The sequence below is a fragment of the Watersipora subatra genome, chromosome 2 (assembly GCF_963576615.1).
Source record: "Watersipora subatra chromosome 2, tzWatSuba1.1, whole genome shotgun sequence".
Lineage (NCBI taxonomy): Eukaryota > Metazoa > Bryozoa > Gymnolaemata > Cheilostomatida > Watersiporidae > Watersipora > Watersipora subatra.
Genome location: NC_088709.1, coordinates 6463907 through 6488028, shown reverse-complemented (window position 1 = coordinate 6488028; position 24122 = coordinate 6463907). Strand labels below are relative to the sequence as shown.

The following is a 24122-nucleotide window of genomic DNA, read 5'->3' as shown; positions in this document are numbered from 1 at the left end:
TAGTGTGCGAAATTTAGGTGTGCATCTCATAAAGTTGTATCAAAGCTTGCTGCGCTGTGGCTAATTCATGTTTGGATTATTCTTTAAAACAGGGGACAGTACTCTGATGGCAAACTCAAGGATTCTGTCAAACCATCAGCCGGCAATTTTGGAACGCAGATAATGGTACAATCTTTATTTACACTTGCTCTGAGTAACCGCTGTTTCTCTTTCATTCATTTTAAATTAACAAGTACTTTCACTACCTTATCATATGTGACCCCGGCCCGTCAGAATGTACAATCGTGCAGTAATTGCATTGTTCACAATAGCGCGCTAAGCGTGCTTTACGCTATTATATGGCTCACCGTCACTATTTTAGTAAACAGTGGTTGATAGTGCATTCAACCCTGCTCTTTCACATGGTCTTGTTTATTTTTGTGTCTGACCAATCATAAAGCCAGAATTGCCATTTAACTATACCTATCTCGGTGGTTGCTATGGAATTTTTCACAACCTAAGATCATAAATATAGGCTCTAACTGCGGGTGCGCGCATGTATGTGGCTATTTCCTGTTTTAATGCTTCAGGCTAAAACAAAATAAAACCATCGCAAAAATTACGGCTAGTTGATGCTAGATGAATATTTCTACTTAGAATCAGCTGCCTCAGGTCATAGTGAAAGCGATGATGAGGATTGTAATAATAGGGCAACCTTAGAAATACAGCTGCTTACGCAATATGTGGCTGCTAACGATAATGCGAATGAATTAAATCAAACTACAGAGAAGAACGATCAGCCTATCACTGCTGATAACATTCCCATTCTAGCTGTTGACATCAAACTAATAAGTGGGTGCAAATGTAGGGAATTATGCGCTAGTTTTATGTTATCTGAACAATTAAGCCTCATTAGAACTGTGTATCAAGGATTACCGAATGAAACATTGGATCTGGTTGTGTTGGGACAAATTGCCACTAGCATAACAAACAAACCCCTCCAATGCGCTACAATAAATCTCTGCAGCGTACTCGTGCTACACTGCGTAAGTGTTAAGCCGTGGTCACACGGGCACCGAACCGACGTAGGTTCGGTTCGGAGGCTGGTTCGGTTCGTAGCACATGTCACACGGCCACCGAAGTAACTTCGCTTCCTAGATACCATACGTATAGAGACAGGACACGGTTTCATTAGTAGTTGTTATGTATTTGAGTTAAATATTACTATTGTAGACAAAAAAACTTTGAGGAACAATTATAAATTATAATTACACAGCAGATTTATCAGAAGATCGTTCGGCTGCTCAAAATAAATCACTCGATACAAATATTTTGCTAACCCTTCCCATCAAAATAATTATATATTTTTTTTATTAACATATGAATGTTTTTCTATGCTGAGTACATAACAAACAAAAACAGTCTTTATCATAGTACTGTGGTTTTACATAAATAAATCAGTCAACGATAGTTCATCAGGATGAATATGACACATTACTTATATTCTACACGAAAGAAAATCACAACCATTCCCATACATTTATGCAAAACTTAAGTGCAACATCTTACATTTATGCAACCCAATCACAAGTCCGGGTGAACCTTGTCGTAAATTGCTTCATGTTGTTTATTTAACGAAATAAAAGTATCGTTCCATTTCTTTTTTAACTTTACTCACACGCACGTAAGAAGAAATGTGACGCGTGCTCGCTAGAATTCTAGAATTTTAACCAGCCAATAAGAGCAAGGGTTCGGCACGAAATTTCGAGCAGTACCGAAATAGTTCGTTTCGGCCAGAAATGTCCTCAGCCGAACTTTTTAGAGCTGAAAACGACGTCGTTTTGCGTCATTTAGTTCGGTTCGGTGCCCGTGTGACCACGGCTTTAAACTACATGAAAAGAGCTTTATATTGAATGGTCACTTGATGAGTTGGGTTGATATTTCCGCATCCTGATGCCTTCTGTTGTCACTTTTCGTTGACCTTACCACGACCTTCTGTATAGGTGGACAATTCTGAATACACTTCCAACTCTTTGTTAAGTTGTTGGACTGTCATTATATGCAGTTATAGCAATATAGTTTGATGAGAAGTGCACAGTTTGAAGCATACCCTTTTAATGAATATCTCCAAGACGGTGAGCTTTCAGCCACATATATTGTTAACCTTACCATGACCTTTGGGAGGTCAACCGTCAATCGAATTGAAATAAAAATTTAATGATCATCTTTTTCAGGGTTTTATTGTGGAGAATGCCAGGTTTCATCAATATAGGTTGAGATTAAGTGGTTGGTTGCTATGGCATTTTGATTTGTAAACAAATGCCATGATTTACACTTCATGAATCACCAACTTTATCCTGCTTAAACTCAAAACAACAGTTTTAGTTCATCACTAGACCTTCTCTACTAAATCTTGCATAACCTGGGCATAAATAACCCGATTTAAAAATTTTTAAGTGCATTAAAATCCTCAGAATTTGCTGATTTTAAATATTTAAATAACTCAAAAATGTGGTTTTAGCACAATTGTACATTCTGACTGCATGGGTCACATATGTGTTTATATTAACAACTGCTCTCACTACCTTATCATACGTGTTTATATTAACAAGTACTCTCACTACCTTATCATATGTGTTTATATTAACAATTACTCTCACTACCTTATCATATGTGTTTATATTAACAAGTACTCTCACTACCTTATCATGTGTGTTTATATTAACAACTGCTCTCACTACCTTATCATACGTGTTTATATTAACAAGTACTCTCACTACCTTATCATATGTGTTTATATTAACAAGTACTCTCACTACCTTATCATATGTGTTTATATTAACAAGTACTCTCACTACCTTATCATATGTGTTTATATTAACAAGTACTCTCACTACCTTATCATATGTGTTTATATTAACAAGTACTCTCACTACCTTATCATGTGTGTTTATATTAACAAGTACTCTCACTACCTTATCATATGTGTTTATATTAACAAGTACTCTCACTACCTTATCATATGTGTTTATATTAACAAGTACTCTCACTACCTTATCATATGTGTTTATATTAACAACTGCTCTCACTACCTTATCATATGTGTTTATATTAACAAGTACTCTCACTACCTTATCATATGTGTTTATATTAACAAGTACTCTCACTACCTTATCATATGTGTTTATATTAACAAGTACTCTCACTACCTTATCATGTGTGTTTATATTAACAAGTACTCTCACTACCTTATCATATGTGTTTATATTAACAAGTACTCTCACTACCTTATCATATGTGTTTATATTAACAAGTACTCTCACTACCTTATCATGTGTGTTTATATTAACAACTGCTCTCACTACCTTATCATATGTGTTTATATTAACAAGTACTCTCACTACCTTATCATATGTGTTTATATTAACAAGTACTCTCACTACCTTATCATATGTGTTTATATTAACAAGTACTCTCACTACCTTATCATGTGTGTTTATATTAACAAGTACTCTCACTACCTTATCATATGTGTTTATATTAACAAGTACTCTCACTACCTTATCATATGTGTTTATATTAACAATTACTCTCACTACCTTATCATACGTGTTTATATTAACAAGTACTCTCACTACCTTATCATACGTGTTTATATTAACAAGTACTCTCACTACCTTATCATATGTGTTTATATTAACAGGTACTCTCACTACCTTATCATACGTGTTTATATTAACAAGTACTCTCACTACCTTATCATATGTGTTTATATTAACAAGTACTCTCACTACCTTATCATATGTGTTTATATTAACAAGTACTCTCACTACCTTATCATATGTGTTTATATTAACAATTACTCTCACTACCTTATCATATGTGTTTATATTAACAAGTACTCTCACTACCTTATCGTATGTGTTTATATTAACAAGTACTCTCACTACCTTATCATACGTGTTTATATTAACAAGTACTCTCGCTCCCTTATCATATGTGTTTATATTAACAAGTACTCTCACTACCTTATCATATGTGTTTATATTAACAGGTACTCTCACTACCTTATCATATGTGTTTATATTAACAAGTACTCTCACTCCCTTATCATACGTGTTTATATTAACAAGTACTCTCACTACCTTATCATATGTGTTTATATTAACAACTGCTCTCACTCCCTTATCATACGTGTTTATATTAACAACTGCTCTCACTACCTTATCATATGTGTTTATATTAACAAGTACTCTCACTACCTTATCATATGTGTTTATATTAACAAGTACTCTCACTACCTTATCATACGTGTTTATATTAACAAGTACTCTCGCTCCCTTATCATATGTGTTTATATTAACAAGTACTCTCACTACCTTATCATATGTGTTTATATTAACAAGTACTCTCACTACCTTATCATGTGTGTTTATATTAACAAGTACTCTCACTACCTTATCATATGTGTTTATATTAACAAGTACTCTCACTACCTTATCATGTGTGTTTATATTAACAAGTACTCTCACTACCTTATCATATGTGTTTATATTAACAAGTACTCTCACTACCTTATCGTATGTGTTTATATTAACAAGTACTCTCACTACCTTATCATGTGTGTTTATATTAACAAGTACTCTCGCTCCCTTATCATATGTGTTTATATTAACAAGTACTCTCACTACCTTATCATACGTGTTTATATTAACAAGTACTCTCACTACCTTATCATATGTGTTTATATTAACAAGTACTCTCACTACCTTATCATATGTGTTTATATTAACAAGTACTCTCACTACCTTATCATATGTGTTTATATTAACAAGTACTCTCACTCCCTTATCATATGTGTTTATATTAACAAGTACTCTCACTACCTTATCATACGTGTTTATATTAACAAGTACTCTCACTACCTTATCATACGTGTTTATATTAACAAGTACTCTCACTACCTTATCATATGTGTTTATATTAACAAGTACTCTCACTACCTTATCATATGTGTTTATATTAACAAGTACTCTCACTACCTTATCATATGTGTTTATATTAACAAGTACTCTCACTACCTTATCATGTGTGTTTATATTAACAAGTACTCTCACTACCTTATCATATGTGTTTATATTAACAAGTACTCTCACTCCCTTATCATACGTGTTTATATTAACAAGTACTCTCACTACCTTATCATATGTGTTTATATTAACAAGTACTCTCACTCCCTTATCATATGTGTTTATATTAACAAGTACTCTCACTACCTTATCATGTGTGTTTATATTAACAAGTACTCTCACTACCTTATCATATGTGTTTATATTAACAAGTACTCTCACTACCTTATCATATGTGTTTATATTAACAATTACTCTCACTACCTTATCATATGTGTTTATATTAACAATTACTCTCACTACCTTATCATATGTGTTTATATTAACAAGTACTCTCACTACCTTATCATATGTGTTTATATTAACAAGTACTCTCACTACCTTATCATATGTGTTTATATTAACAAGTACTCTCACTACCTTATCATATGTGTTTATATTAACAAGTACTCTCACTACCTTATCATGTGTGTTTATATTAACAACTGCTCTCACTACCTTATCATGTGTGTTTATATTAACAATTACTCTCACTACCTTATCATGTGTGTTTATATTAACAAGTACTCTCACTCCCTTATCATATGTGTTTATATTAACAAGTACTCTCACTACCTTATCATGTGTGTTTATATTAACAAGTACTCTCACTACCTTATCGTATGTGTTTATATTAACAAGTACTCTCACTACCTTATCATGTGTGTTTATATTAACAAGTACTCTCGCTCCCTTATCATATGTGTTTATATTAACAAGTACTCTCACTACCTTATCATACGTGTTTATATTAACAAGTACTCTCACTACCTTATCATATGTGTTTATATTAACAAGTACTCTCACTACCTTATCATATGTGTTTATATTAACAAGTACTCTCACTACCTTATCATATGTGTTTATATTAACAAGTACTCTCACTACCTTATCATGTGTGTTTATATTAACAACTGCTCTCACTACCTTATCATGTGTGTTTATATTAACAAGTACTCTCACTCCCTTATCATATGTGTTTATATTAACAATTACTCTCACTACCTTATCATATGTGTTTATATTAACAAGTACTCTCACTACCTTATCATGTGTGTTTATATTAACAAGTACTCTCACTACCTTATCATATGTGTTTATATTAACAATTACTCTCACTACCTTATCATATGTGTTTATATTAACAAGTATTCTCACTACCTTATCATATGTGTTTATATTAACAAGTACTCTCACTACCTTATCATATGTGTTTATATTAACAAGTACTCTCACTACCTTATCATGTGTGTTTATATTAACAACTGCTCTCACTACCTTATCATGTGTGTTTATATTAACAATTACTCTCACTACCTTATCATGTGTGTTTATATTAACAAGTAGTCTCACTCCCTTATCATATGTGTTTATATTAACAATTACTCTCACTACCTTATCATATGTGTTTATATTAACAAGTATTCTCACTACCTTATCATATGTGTTTATATTAACAAGTACTCTCACTACCTTATCATATGTGTTTATATTAACAAGTACTCTCACTACCTTATCATATGTGTTTATATTAACAATTACTCTCACTACCTTATCATATGTGTTTATATTAACAAGTATTCTCACTACCTTATCATATGTGTTTATATTAACAAGTACTCTCACTACCTTATCATATGTGTTTATATTAACAATTACTCTCACTACCTTATCATATGTGTTTATATTAACAAGTATTCTCACTACCTTATCATATGTGTTTATATTAACAAGTATTCTCACTACCTTATCATATGTGTTTATATTAACAAGTACTCTCACTACCTTATCATATGTGTTTATATTAACAATTACTCTCACTACCTTATCATATGTGTTTATATTAACAAGTACTCTCACTACCTTATCATATGTGTTTATATTAACAAGTACTCTCACTACCTTATCATATGTGTTTATATTAACAAGTACTCTCACTACCTTATCATATGTGTTTATATTAACAAGTACTCTCACTACCTTATCATATGTGTTTATATTAACAAGTACTCTCACTACCTTATCATATGTGTTTATATTAACAATTACTCTCACTACCTTATCATATGTGTTTATATTAACAAGTATTCTCACTACCTTATCATATGTGTTTATATTAACAAGTATTCTCACTACCTTATCATATGTGTTTATATTAACAATTACTCTCACTACCTTATCATGTGTGTTTATATTAACAAGTACTCTCACTACCTTATCATACGTGTTTATATTAACAAGTACTCTCACTCCCTTATCATATGTGTTTATATTAACAATTACTCTCACTACCTTATCATATGTGTTTATATTAACAATTACTCTCACTACCTTATCATATGTGTTTATATTAACAAGTACTCTCACTCCCTTATCATATGTGTTTATATTAACAAGTACTCTCACTACCTTATCATACGTGTTTATATTAACAAGTACTCTCACTCCCTTATCATATGTGTTTATATTAACAATTACTCTCACTACCTTATCATATGTGTTTATATTAACAAGTACTCTCACTACCTTATCATATGTGTTTATATTAACAAGTACTCTCACTACCTTATCATATGTGTTTATATTAACAAGTACTCTCACTACCTTATCATATGTGTTTATATTAACAAGTACTCTCACTACCTTATCATATGTGTTTATATTAACAAGTACTCTCACTACCTTATCATACGTGTTTATATTAACAAGTACTCTCACTACCTTATCATATGTGTTTATATTAACAAGTACTCTCACTACCTTATCATATGTGTTTATATTAACAATTACTCTCACTACCTTATCATATGTGTTTATATTAACAAGTATTCTCACTACCTTATCATATGTGTTTATATTAACAAGTATTCTCACTACCTTATCATATGTGTTTATATTAACAATTACTCTCACTACCTTATCATATGTGTTTATATTAACAATTACTCTCACTACCTTATCATATGTGTTTATATTAACAAGTACTCTCACTACCTTATCATATGTGTTTATATTAACAATTACTCTCACTACCTTATCATATGTGTTTATATTAACAAGTACTCTCACTACCTTATCATGTGTGTTTATATTAACAAGTACTCTCACTCCCTTATCATATGTGTTTATATTAACAATTACTCTCACTACCTTATCATATGTGTTTATATTAACAATTACTCTCACTACCTTATCATATGTGTTTATATTAACAAGTATTCTCACTACCTTATCATATGTGTTTATATTAACAAGTACTCTCACTACCTTATCATATGTGTTTATATTAACAAGTACTCTCACTACCTTATCATGTGTGTTTATATTAACAACTGCTCTCACTACCTTATCATGTGTGTTTATATTAACAATTACTCTCACTACCTTATCATGTGTGTTTATATTAACAAGTACTCTCACTACCTTATGTGTGTTTATATTAACAAGTACTCTCACTACCTTATCATATGTGTTTATATTAACAATTACTCTCACTACCTTATCATATGTGTTTATATTAACAAGTATTCTCACTACCTTATCATATGTGTTTATATTAACAATTACTCTCACTACCTTATCATATGTGTTTATATTAACAATTACTCTCACTACCTTATCATATGTGTTTATATTAACAAGTATTCTCACTACCTTATCATATGTGTTTATATTAACAAGTACTCTCACTACCTTATCATATGTGTTTATATTAACAAGTACTCTCACTACCTTATCATGTGTGTTTATATTAACAACTGCTCTCACTACCTTATCATGTGTGTTTATATTAACAATTACTCTCACTACCTTATCATGTGTGTTTATATTAACAAGTACTCTCACTCCCTTATCATATGTGTTTATATTAACAATTACTCTCACTACCTTATCATATGTGTTTATATTAACAAGTACTCTCACTCCCTTATCATATGTGTTTATATTAACAAGTACTCTCACTACCTTATCATATGTGTTTATATTAACAAGTACTCTCACTACCTTATCATATGTGTTTATATTAACAAGTATTCTCACTACCTTATCATATGTGTTTATATTAACAAGTACTCTCACTACCTTATCATATGTGTTTATATTAACAATTACTCTCACTACCTTATCATATGTGTTTATATTAACAAGTATTCTCACTACCTTATCATATGTGTTTATATTAACAAGTACTCTCACTACCTTATCATATGTGTTTATATTAACAATTACTCTCACTACCTTATCATATGTGTTTATATTAACAAGTATTCTCACTACCTTATCATATGTGTTTATATTAACAAGTATTCTCACTACCTTATCATATGTGTTTATATTTACAAGTACTCTCACTACCTTATCATATGTGTTTATATTAACAATTACTCTCACTACCTTATCATATGTGTTTATATTAACAAGTACTCTCACTACCTTATCATATGTGTTTATATTAACAAGTACTCTCACTACCTTATCATATGTGTTTATATTAACAATTACTCTCACTACCTTATCATATGTGTTTATATTAACAAGTACTCTCACTACCTTATCATATGTGTTTATATTAACAAGTACTCTCACTACCTTATCATGTGTGTTTATATTAACAAGTATTCTCACTACCTTATCATATGTGTTTATATTAACAAGTACTCTCACTACCTTATCATATGTGTTTATATTAACAATTACTCTCACTACCTTATCATATGTGTTTATATTAACAAGTATTCTCACTACCTTATCATATGTGTTTATATTAACAAGTATTCTCACTACCTTATCATATGTGTTTATATTAACAATTACTCTCACTACCTTATCATATGTGTTTATATTAACAATTACTCTCACTACCTTATCATATGTGTTTATATTAACAAGTATTCTCACTACCTTATCATATGTGTTTATATTAACAATTACTCTCACTACCTTATCATATGTGTTTATATTAACAATTACTCTCACTACCTTATCATATGTGTTTATATTAACAAGTATTCTCACTACCTTATCATATGTGTTTATATTAACAAGTACTCTCACTACCTTATCATATGTGTTTATATTAACAAGTACTCTCACTACCTTATCATGTGTGTTTATATTAACAACTGCTCTCACTACCTTATCATGTGTGTTTATATTAACAATTACTCTCACTACCTTATCATGTGTGTTTATATTAACAAGTACTCTCACTCCCTTATCATATGTGTTTATATTAACAATTACTCTCACTACCTTATCATATGTGTTTATATTAACAAGTACTCTCACTCCCTTATCATATGTGTTTATATTAACAAGTACTCTCACTACCTTATCATATGTGTTTATATTAACAAGTACTCTCACTACCTTATCATATGTGTTTATATTAACAAGTATTCTCACTACCTTATCATATGTGTTTATATTAACAAGTACTCTCACTACCTTATCATATGTGTTTATATTAACAAGTACTCTCACTACCTTATCATATGTGTTTATATTAACAAGTACTCTCACTACCTTATCATATGTGTTTATATTAACAACTGCTCTCACTACCTTATCATATGTGTTTATATTAACAAGTACTCTCACTACCTTATCGCATGTGTTTATATTAACAACTGCTCTCACTACCTTATCATATGTGTTTATATTAACAAGTACTCTCACTACCTTATCATATGTGTTTATATTAACAAGTACTCTCACTACCTTATCATGTGTGTTTATATTAACAACTGCTCTCACTACCTTATCATGTGTGTTTATATTAACAATTACTCTCACTACCTTATCATGTGTGTTTATATTAACAATTACTCTCACTACCTTATCATGTGTGTTTATATTAACAATTACTCTCACTACCTTATCATGTGTGTTTATATTAACAAGTACTCTCACTACCTTATCATATGTGTTTATATTAACAAGTACTCTGACTACCTTATCGTATGTGTTTATATTAACAAGTACTCTCACTCCCTTATCATATGTGTTTATATTAACAAGTACTCTCACTACCTTATCATATGTGTTTATATTAACAATTACTCTCACTACCTTATCATATGTGTTTATATTAACAAGTACTCTCACTACCTTATCATACGTGTTTATATTAACAATTACTCTCACTACCTTATCATATGTGTTTATATTAACAATTACTCTCACTCCCTTATCATACGTGTTTATATTAACAATTACTCTCACTACCTTATCATATGTGTTTATATTAACAAGTACTCTCACTACCTTATCATATGTGTTTATATTAACAAGTACTCTCACTACCTTATCATATGTGTTTATATTAACAAGTACTCTCACTACCTTATCATATGTGTTTATATTAACAATTACTCTCACTACCTTATCATATGTGTTTATATTAACAATTACTCTCACTACCTTATCATATGTGTTTATATTAACAATTACTCTCACTACCTTATCATATGTGTTTATATTAACAATTACTCTCACTCCCTTATCATACGTGTTTATATTAACAATTACTCTCACTACCTTATCATATGTGTTTATATTAACAATTACTCTCACTCCCTTATCATATGTGTTTATATTAACAAGTACTCTCACTACCTTATCATATGTGTTTATATTAACAAGTACTCTCACTACCTTATCATATGTGTTTATATTAACAAGTACTCTCACTACCTTATCATATGTGTTTATATTAACAATTACTCTCACTACCTTATCATATGTGTTTATATTAACAATTACTCTCACTACCTTATCATATGTGTTTATATTAACAATTACTCTCACTACCTTATCATATGTGTTTATATTAACAATTACTCTCACTCCCTTATCATACGTGTTTATATTAACAATTACTCTCACTACCTTATCATATGTGTTTATATTAACAATTACTCTCACTCCCTTATCATATGTGTTTATATTAACAAGTACTCTCACTACCTTATCATACGTGTTTATATTAACAATTACTCTCACTACCTTCTCATATGTGTTTATATTAACAATTACTCTCACTCCCTTATCATACGTGTTTATATTAACAATTACTCTCACTACCTTATCATATGTGTTTATATTAACAGTTACTCTCACTCCCTTATCATACGTGTTTATATTAACAATTACTCTCACTACCTTATCATATGTGTTTATATTAACAAGTACTCTCACTACCTTATCATACGTGTTTATATTAACAAGTACTCTCACTACCTTATCATATGTGTTTATATTAACAAGTACTCTCACTACCTTATCATATGTGTTTATATTAACAATTACTCTCACTACCTTATCATACGTGTTTATATTAACAAGTACTCTCACTACCTTATCATATGTGTTTATATTAACAATTACTCTCACTACCTTATCATACGTGTTTATATTAACAAGTACTCTCACTACCTTATCATATGTGTTTATATTAACAAGTACTCTCACTCCCTTATCGCATGTGTTTATATTAACAACTGCTCTCACTACCTTATCATATGTGTTTATATTAACAATTACTCTCACTACCTTATCATATGTGTTTATATTAACAAGTACTCTCACTACCTTATCATGTGTGTTTATATTAACAACTGCTCTCACTACCTTATCATGTGTGTTTATATTAACAATTACTCTCACTACCTTATCATGTGTGTTTATATTAACAATTACTCTCACTACCTTATCATGTGTGTTTATATTAACAATTACTCTCACTACCTTATCATGTGTGTTTATATTAACAAGTACTCTCACTACCTTATCATATGTGTTTATATTAACAAGTACTCTGACTACCTTATCGTATGTGTTTATATTAACAAGTACTCTCACTCCCTTATCATATGTGTTTATATTAACAAGTACTCTCACTACCTTATCATATGTGTTTATATTAACAATTACTCTCACTACCTTATCATATGTGTTTATATTAACAAGTACTCTCACTACCTTATCATACGTGTTTATATTAACAATTACTCTCACTACCTTATCATATGTGTTTATATTAACAATTACTCTCACTCCCTTATCATACGTGTTTATATTAACAATTACTCTCACTACCTTATCATATGTGTTTATATTAACAAGTACTCTCACTACCTTATCATATGTGTTTATATTAACAAGTACTCTCACTACCTTATCATATGTGTTTATATTAACAAGTACTCTCACTACCTTATCATATGTGTTTATATTAACAATTACTCTCACTACCTTATCATATGTGTTTATATTAACAATTACTCTCACTACCTTATCATATGTGTTTATATTAACAATTACTCTCACTACCTTATCATATGTGTTTATATTAACAATTACTCTCACTCCCTTATCATACGTGTTTATATTAACAATTACTCTCACTACCTTATCATATGTGTTTATATTAACAATTACTCTCACTCCCTTATCATATGTGTTTATATTAACAAGTACTCTCACTACCTTATCATATGTGTTTATATTAACAAGTACTCTCACTACCTTATCATATGTGTTTATATTAACAAGTACTCTCACTACCTTATCATATGTGTTTATATTAACAATTACTCTCACTACCTTATCATATGTGTTTATATTAACAAGTACTCTCACTACCTTATCATATGTGTTTATATTAACAACTGCTCTCACTACCTTATCATATGTGTTTATATTAACAATTACTCTCACTACCTTATCATATGTGTTTATATTAACAATTACTCTCACTACCTTATCATATGTGTTTATATTAACAATTACTCTCACTCCCTTATCATACGTGTTTATATTAACAATTACTCTCACTACCTTATCATATGTGTTTATATTAACAAGTACTCTCACTACCTTATCATATGTGTTTATATTAACAACTGCTCTCACTACCTTATCATATGTGTTTATATTAACAAGTACTCTCACTACCTTATCATACGTGTTTATATTAACAAGTACTCTCACTACCTTATCATATGTGTTTATATTAACAATTACTCTCACTCCCTTATCATATGTGTTTATATTAACAAGTACTCTCACTACCTTATCATACGTGTTTATATTAACAATTACTCTCACTACCTTATCATATGTGTTTATATTAACAATTACTCTCACTCCCTTATCATACGTGTTTATATTAACAATTACTCTCACTACCTTATCATATGTGTTTATATTAACAATTACTCTCACTCCCTTATCATACGTGTTTATATTAACAATTACTCTCACTACCTTATCATATGTGTTTATATTAACAAGTACTCTCACTACCTTATCATATGTGTTTATATTAACAAGTACTCTCACTACCTTATCATATGTGTTTATATTAACAAGTACTCTCACTACCTTATCATATGTGTTTATATTAACAATTACTCTCACTACCTTATCATACGTGTTTATATTAACAAGTACTCTCACTACCTTATCATATGTGTTTATATTAACAATTACTCTCACTACCTTATCATACGTGTTTATATTAACAAGTACTCTCACTACCTTATCATATGTGTTTATATTAACAAGTACTCTCACTCCCTTATCATATGTGTTTATATTAACAAGTACTCTCACTACCTTATCATATGTGTTTATATTAACAAGTACTCTCACTACCTTATCATGTGTGTTTATATTAACAACTGCTCTCACTACCTTATCATGTGTGTTTATATTAACAATTACTCTCACTACCTTATCATGTGTGTTTATATTAACAAGTACTCTCACTACCTTATCATATGTGTTTATATTAACAAGTACTCTCACTACCTTATCGTATGTGTTTATATTAACAAGTACTCTCACTCCCTTATCATATGTGTTTATATTAACAAGTACTCTCACTACCTTATCATATGTGTTTATATTAACAAGTACTCTCACTCCCTTATCATATGTGTTTATATTAACAAGTACTCTCACTACCTTATCATATGTGTTTATATTAACAAGTACTCTCACTACCTTATCATGTGTGTTTATATTAACAACTGCTCTCACTACCTTATCATATGTGTTTATATTAACAAGTACTCTCACTACCTTATCATATGTGTTTATATTAACAAGTACTCTCACTACCTTATCATATGTGTTTATATTAACAAGTACTCTCACTACCTTATCATGTGTGTTTATATTAACAAGTACTCTCACTACCTTATCATATGTGTTTATATTAACAAGTACTCTCACTACCTTATCATATGTGTTTATATTAACAAGTACTCTCACTACCTTATCATGTGTGTTTATATTAACAACTGCTCTCACTACCTTATCATATGTGTTTATATTAACAAGTACTCTCACTACCTTATCATATGTGTTTATATTAACAAGTACTCTCACTACCTTATCATATGTGTTTATATTAACAAGTACTCTCACTACCTTATCATGTGTGTTTATATTAACAAGTACTCTCATTACCTTATCATATGTGTTTATATTAACAAGTACTCTCACTCCCTTATCATATGTGTTTATATTAACAATTACTCTCACTACCTTATCATGTGTGTTTATATTAACAAGTACTCTCACTACCTTATCATACGTGTTTATATTAACAAGTACTCTCACTACCTTATCATACGTGTTTATATTAACAAGTACTCTCACTACCTTATCATACGTGTTTATATTAACAATTACTCTCACTCCCTTATCATATGTGTTTATATTAACAATTACTCTCACTACCTTATCATATGTGTTTATATTAACAAGTACTCTCACTACCTTATCATGTGTGTTTATATTAACAAGTACTCTCACTACCTTATCATTTGTGTTTATATTAACAACTGCTCTCACTACCTTATCATATGTGTTTATATTAACAAGTACTCTCACTACCTTATCATATGTGTTTATATTAACAAGTATTCTCACTACCTTATCATATGTGTTTATATTAACAATTACTCTCACTCCCTTATCATATGTGTTTATATTAACAATTACTCTCACTCCCTTATCATATGTGTTTATATTAACAATTACTCTCACTACCTTATCATATGTGTTTATATTAACAAGTATTCTCACTACCTTATCATATGTGTTTATATTAACAAGTACTCTCACTACCTTATCATATGTGTTTATATTAACAATTACTCTCACTACCTTATCATATGTGTTTATATTAACAAGTATTCTCACTACCTTATCATATGTGTTTATATTAACAAGTACTCTCACTACCTTATCATATGTGTTTATATTAACAAGTATTCTCACTACCTTATCGTATGTGTTTATATTAACAATTACTCTCACTACCTTATCATGTGTGTTTATATTAACAAGTACTCTCACTACCTTATCATACGTGTTTATATTAACAAGTACTCTCACTCCCTTATCATATGTGTTTATATTAACAATTACTCTCACTACCTTATCATATGTGTTTATATTAACAACTACTCTCACTACCTTATCATATGTGTTTATATTAACAAGTATTCTCACTACCTTATCATATGTGTTTATATTAACAAGTACTCTCACTACCTTATCATATGTGTTTATATTAACAAGTGCTTTTACTACCTTATCATATGTGTTTATATTAACAAGTACTCTCACTACCTTATCATATGTGTTTATATTAACAATTACTCTCACTACCTTATCATATGTGTTTATATTAACAAGTATTCTCACTACCTTATCATATGTGTTTATATTAACAAGTACTCTCACTACCTTATCATATGTGTTTATATTAACAATTACTCTCACTACCTTATCATATGTGTTTATATTAACAACTGCTCTCACTACCTTATCATGTGTGTTTATATTAACAATTACTCTCACTACCTTATCATGTGTGTTTATATTAACAAGTACTCTCACTCCCTTATCATATGTGTTTATATTAACAATTACTCTCACTACCTTATCATATGTGTTTATATTAACAAGTATTCTCACTACCTTATCATATGTGTTTATATTAACAAGTACTCTCACTACCTTATCATATGTGTTTATATTAACAATTACTCTCACTACCTTATCATATGTGTTTATATTAACAAGTATTCTCACTACCTTATCATATGTGTTTATATTAACAAGTACTCTCACTACCTTATCATATGTGTTTATATTAACAATTACTCTCACTACCTTATCATATGTGTTTATATTAACAAGTATTCTCACTACCTTATCATATGTGTTTATATTAACAAGTATTCTCACTACCTTATCATATGTGTTTATATTAACAAGTACTCTCACTACCTTATCATATGTGTTTATATTAACAATTACTCTCACTACCTTATCATATGTGTTTATATTAACAAGTACTCTCACTACCTTATCATATGTGTTTATATTAACAAGTACTCTCACTACCTTATCATATGTGTTTATATTAACAAGTACTCTCACTACCTTATCATATGTGTTTATATTAACAAGTACTCTCACTACCTTATCATATGTGTTTATATTAACAAGTACTCTCACTACCTTATCATATGTGTTTATATTAACAATTACTCTCACTACCTTATCATATGTGTTTATATTAACAAGTATTCTCACTACCTTATCATATGTGTTTATATTAACAAGTATTCTCACTACCTTATCATATGTGTTTATATTAACAATTACTCTCACTACCTTATCATGTGTGTTTATATTAACAAGTACTCTCACTACCTTATCATACGTGTTTATATTAACAAGTACTCTCACTCCCTTATCATACGTGTTTATATTAACAATTACTCTCACTACCTTATCATATGTGTTTATATTAACAAGTATTCTCACTACCTTATCATATGTGTTTATATTAACAAGTACTCTCACTACCTTATCATATGTGTTTATATTAACAAGTGCTTTTACTACCTTATCATATGTGTTTATATTAACAAGTACTCTCACTACCTTATCATATGTGTTTATATTAACAATTACTCTCACTACCTTATCATATGTGTTTATATTAACAAGTATTCTCACTACCTTATCATATGTGTTTATATTAACAAGTACTCTCACTACCTTATCATATGTGTTTATATTAACAATTACTCTCACTACCTTATCATATGTGTTTATATTAACAAGTACTCTCACTACCTTATCATGTGTGTTTATATTAACAAGTACTCTCACTACCTTATCATATGTGTTTATATTAACAAGTACTCTCACTCCCTTATCATATGTGTTTATATTAACAATTACTCTCACTACCTTATCATGTGTGTTTATATTAACAAGTACTCTCACTACCTTATCATACGTGTTTATATTAACAAGTACTCTCACTACCTTATCATATGTGTTTATATTAACAATTACTCTCACTACCTTATCATATGTGTTTATATTAACAAGTACTCTCACTCCCTTATCATATGTGTTTATATTAACAAGTATTCTCACTACCTTATCATATGTGTTTATATTAACAAGTACTCTCACTACCTTATCATATGTGTTTATATTAACAAGTGCTTTTACTACCTTATCATATGTGTTTATATTAACAAGTACTCTCACTACCTTATCATATGTGTTTATATTAACAATTACTCTCACTACCTTATCATATGTGTTTATATTAACAAGTATTCTCACTACCTTATCATATGTGTTTATATTAACAAGTACTCTCACTACCTTATCATGTGTGTTTATATTAACAAGTACTCTCACTACCTTATCATGTGTGTTTATATTAACAAGTACTCTCACTACCTTATCATACGTGTTTATATTAACAAGTACTCTCACTACCTTATCATATGTGTTTATATTAACAATTACTCTCACTACCTTATCATATGTGTTTATATTAACAAGTATTCTCACTACCTTATCATATGTGTTTATATTAACAAGTACTCTCACTACCTTATCATGTGTGTTTATATTAACAAGTACTCTCACTACCTTATCATATGTGTTTATATTAACAATTACTCTCACTACCTTATCATATGTGTTTATATTAACAAGTACTCTCACTACCTTATCATGTATGTTTATATTAACAAGTACTCTCACTACCTTATCATATGTGTTTATATTAACAAGTACTCTCACTCCCTTATCATATGTGTTTATATTAACAATTACTCTCACTACCTTATCATGTGTGTTTATATTAACAAGTACTCTCACTACCTTATCATACGTGTTTATATTAACAAGTACTCTCACTACCTTATCATATGTGTTTATATTAACAAGTACTCTCACTACCTTATCATACGTGTTTATATTAACAAGTACTCTCACTACCTTATCATATGTGTTTATATTAACAAGTACTCTCACTCCCTTATCATATGTGTTTATATTAACAATTACTCTCACTACCTTATCATATGTGTTTATATTAACAATTACTCTCACTACCTTATCATATGTGTTTATATTAACAAGTACTCTCACTACCTTATCATGTGTGTTTATATTAACAAGTACTCTCACTACCTTATCATATGTGTTTATATTAACAAGTATTCTCACTACCTTATCATATGTGTTTATATTAACAAGTATTCTCACTACCTTATCATATGTGTTTATATTAACAATTACTCTCACTCCCTTATCATATGTGTTTATATTAACAATTACTCTCACTCCCTTATCATATGTGTTTATATTAACAATTACTCTCACTACCTTATCATATGTGTTTATATTAACAATTACTCTCACTCCCTTATCATATGTGTTTATATTAACAATTACTCTCACTACCTTATCATGTGTGTTTATATTAACAAGTACTCTCACTACCTTATCATATGTGTTTATATTAACAAGTATTCTCACTACCTTATCATATGTGTTTATATTAACAAGTATTCTCACTACCTTATCATATGTGTTTATATTAACAATTACTCTCACTCCCTTATCATATGTGTTTATATTAACAAGTATTCTCACTACCTTATCATATGTGTTTATATTAACAAGTACTCTCACTACCTTATCATATGTGTTTATATTAACAAGTACTCTCACTACCTTATCATATGTGTTTATATTAACAAGTACTCTCACTACCTTATCATACGTGTTTATATTAACAAGTACTCTCACTACCTTATCATATGTGTTTATATTAACAAGTACTCTCACTACCTTATCATATGTGTTTATATTAACAAGTACTCTCACTACCTTATCATATGTGTTTATATTAACAAGTATTCTCACTACCTTATCATATGTGTTTATATTAACAAGTATTCTCACTACCTTATCATATGTGTTTATATTAACAATTACTCTCACTCCCTTATCATATGTGTTTATATTAACAAGTATTCTCACTACCTTATCATATGTGTTTATATTAACAAGTACTCTCACTACCTTATCATATGTGTTTATATTAACAAGTACTCTCACTACCTTATCATATGTGTTTATATTAACAAGTACTCTCACTACCTTATCATACGTGTTTATATTAACAAGTACTCTCACTACCTTATCATATGTGTTTATATTAACAAGTACTCTCACTACCTTATCATATGTGTTTATATTAACAATTACTCTCACTCCCTTATCATATGTGTTTATATTAACAATTACTCTCACTCCCTTATCATATGTGTTTATATTAACAATTACTCTCACTCCCTTATCATATGTGTTTATATTAACAATTACTCTCACTACCTTATCATACGTGTTTATATTAACAAGTACTCTCACTACCTTATCATATGTGTTTATATTAACAATTACTCTCACTACCTTATCATACGTGTTTATATTAACAAGTACTCTCACTACCTTATCATATGTGTTTATATTAACAAGTACTCTCACTACCTTATCATATGTGTTTATATTAACAAGTACTCTCACTACCTTATCATACGTGTTTATATTAACAAGTACTCTCACTACCTTATCATGTGTGTTTATATTAACAATTACTCTCACTACCTTATCATACGTGTTTATATTAACAAGTACTCTCACTACCTTATCATATGTGTTTATATTAACAAGTACTCTCACTACCTTATCATATGTGTTTATATTAACAAGTACTCTCACTACCTTATCATATGTGTTTATATTAACAAGTACTCTCACTCCCTTATCATATGTGTTTATATTAACAAGTACTCTCACTACCTTATCATATGTGTTTATATTAACAAGTACTCTCACTACCTTATCATATGTGTTTATATTAACAACTGCTCTCACTACCTTATCATATGTGTTTATATTAACAAGTACTCTCACTACCTTATCGCATGTGTTTATATTAACAACTGCTCTCACTACCTTATCATATGTGTTTATATTAACAAGTACTCTCACTACCTTATCATACGTGTTTATATTAACAATTACTCTCACTACCTTATCATATGTGTTTATATTAACAAGTACTCTCACTACCTTATCATATGTGTTTATATTAACAAGTACTCTCACTACCTTATCATATGTGTTTATATTAACAAGTACTCTCACTACCTTATCATATGTGTTTATATTAACAATTACTCTCACTACCTTATCATATGTGTTTATATTAACAAGTACTCTCACTACCTTATCATATGTGTTTATATTAACAAGTACTCTCACTACCTTATCATATGTGTTTATATTAACAACTACTCTCACTCCCTTATCATATGTGTTTATATTAACAAGTACTCTCACTACCTTATCATATGTGTTTATATTAACAAGTACTCTCACTACCTTATCATGTGTGTTTATATTACCAAGTACTCTCACTACCTTATCATATGTGTTTATATTAACAATTACTCTCACTACCTTATCATATGTGTTTATATTAACAACTACTCTCACTCCCTTATCATATGTGTTTATATTAACAAGTACTCTCACTACCTTATCATATGTGTTTATATTAACAAGTACTCTCACTACCTTATCATGTGTGTTTATATTACCAAGTACTCTCACTACCTTATCATATGTGTTTATATTAACAATTACTCTCACTACCTTATCATATGTGTTTATATTAACAAGTACTCTCACTACCTTATCATATGTGTTTATATTACCAAGTACTCTCACTACCTTATCATATGTGTTTATATTAACAAGTATTCTCACTACCTTATCATATGTGTTTATATTAACAAGTACTCTCACTACCTTATCATATGTGTTTATATTAACAATTACTCTCACTACCTTATCATATGTGTTTATATTAACAAGTATTCTCACTACCTTATCATATGTGTTTATATTAACAATTACTCTCACTACCTTATCATATGTGTTTATATTAACAAGTACTCTCACTACCTTATCATATGTGTTTATATTAACAATTACTCTCACTACCTTATCATATGTGTTTATATTAACAAGTATTCTCACTACCTTATCATATGTGTTTATATTAACAAGTATTCTCACTACCTTATCATATGTGTTTATATTAACAATTACTCTCACTACCTTATCATATGTGTTTATATTAACAAGTACTCTCACTACCTTATCATATGTGTTTATATTAACAAGTACTCTCACTACCTTATCATATGTGTTTATATTAACAATTACTCTCACTACCTTATCATACGTGTTTATATTAACAAGTACTCTCACTACCTTATCATGTGTGTTTATATTAACAACTGCTCTCACTACCTTATCATATGTGTTTATATTAACAAGTACTCTCACTACCTTATCATATGTGTTTATATTAACAAGTACTCTCACTACCTTATCATATGTGTTTATATTAACAAGTACTCTCACTACCTTATCATATGTGTTTATATTAACAATTACTCTCACTACCTTATCATACGTGTTTATATTAACAAGTACTCTCACTACCTTATCATGTGTGTTTATATTAACAACTGCTCTCACTACCTTATCATATGTGTTTATATTAACAAGTACTCTCACTACCTTATCATATGTGTTTATATTAACAACTGCTCTCACTACCTTATCATATGTGTTTATATTAACAAGTACTCTCACTACCTTATCGCATGTGTTTATATTAACAATTACTCTCACTCCCTTATCATACGTGTTTATATTAACAAGTACTCTCACTACCTTATCATATGTGTTTATATTAACAAGTACTCTCACTACCTTATCATATGTGTTTATATTAACAAGTACTCTCACTACCTTATCATATGTGTTTATATTAACAAGTACTCTCACTACCTTATCATATGTGTTTATATTCACAAGTACTCTCACTACCTTATCATATGTGTTTATATTAACAATTACTCTCACTACCTTATCATACGTGTTTATATTAACAAGTACTCTCACTACCTTATCATGTGTGTTTATATTAACAACTGCTCTCACTACCTTATCATATGTGTTTATATTAACAATTACTCTCACTCCCTTATCATACGTGTTTATATTAACAAGTACTCTCACTACCTTATCATATGTGTTTATATTAACAAGTACTCTCACTACCTTATCATATGTGTTTATATTAACAAGTACTCTCACTACCTTATCATATGTGTTTATATTAACAAGTACTCTCACTACCTTATCATGTGTGTTTATATTAACAAGTACTCTCACTACCTTATCATATGTGTTTATATTAACAATTACTCTCACTACCTTATCATATGTGTTTATATTAACAAGTACTCTCACTACCTTATCATATGTGTTTATATTAACAAGTACTCTCACTCCCTTATCATATGTGTTTATATTAACAAGTACTCTCACTACCTTATCATATGTGTTTATATTAACAAGTACTCTCACTACCTTATCATATGTGTTTATATTAACAATTACTCTCACTACCTTATCATGTGTGTTTATATTAACAAGTACTCTCACTCCCTTATCATATGTGTTTATATTAACAAGTACTCT

The 24122-nt window shown here is 29.4% G+C and overlaps 1 protein-coding gene across 1 annotated transcript in view; it reads left to right on the top strand.

Annotated features, from left to right (window-relative positions):
- The window catches only part of LOC137386800 (DNA mismatch repair protein Mlh1-like), a 52830-nt gene that overhangs the window by 1243 nt on the left and 27465 nt on the right, over positions 1-24122 (top strand). The window contains exon 4 of the mRNA XM_068072948.1: positions 93-165. Within this exon, the coding sequence (XP_067929049.1) occupies positions 93-165 (73 nt within the window). The remainder of the gene's footprint in view (positions 1-92; positions 166-24122) is intronic.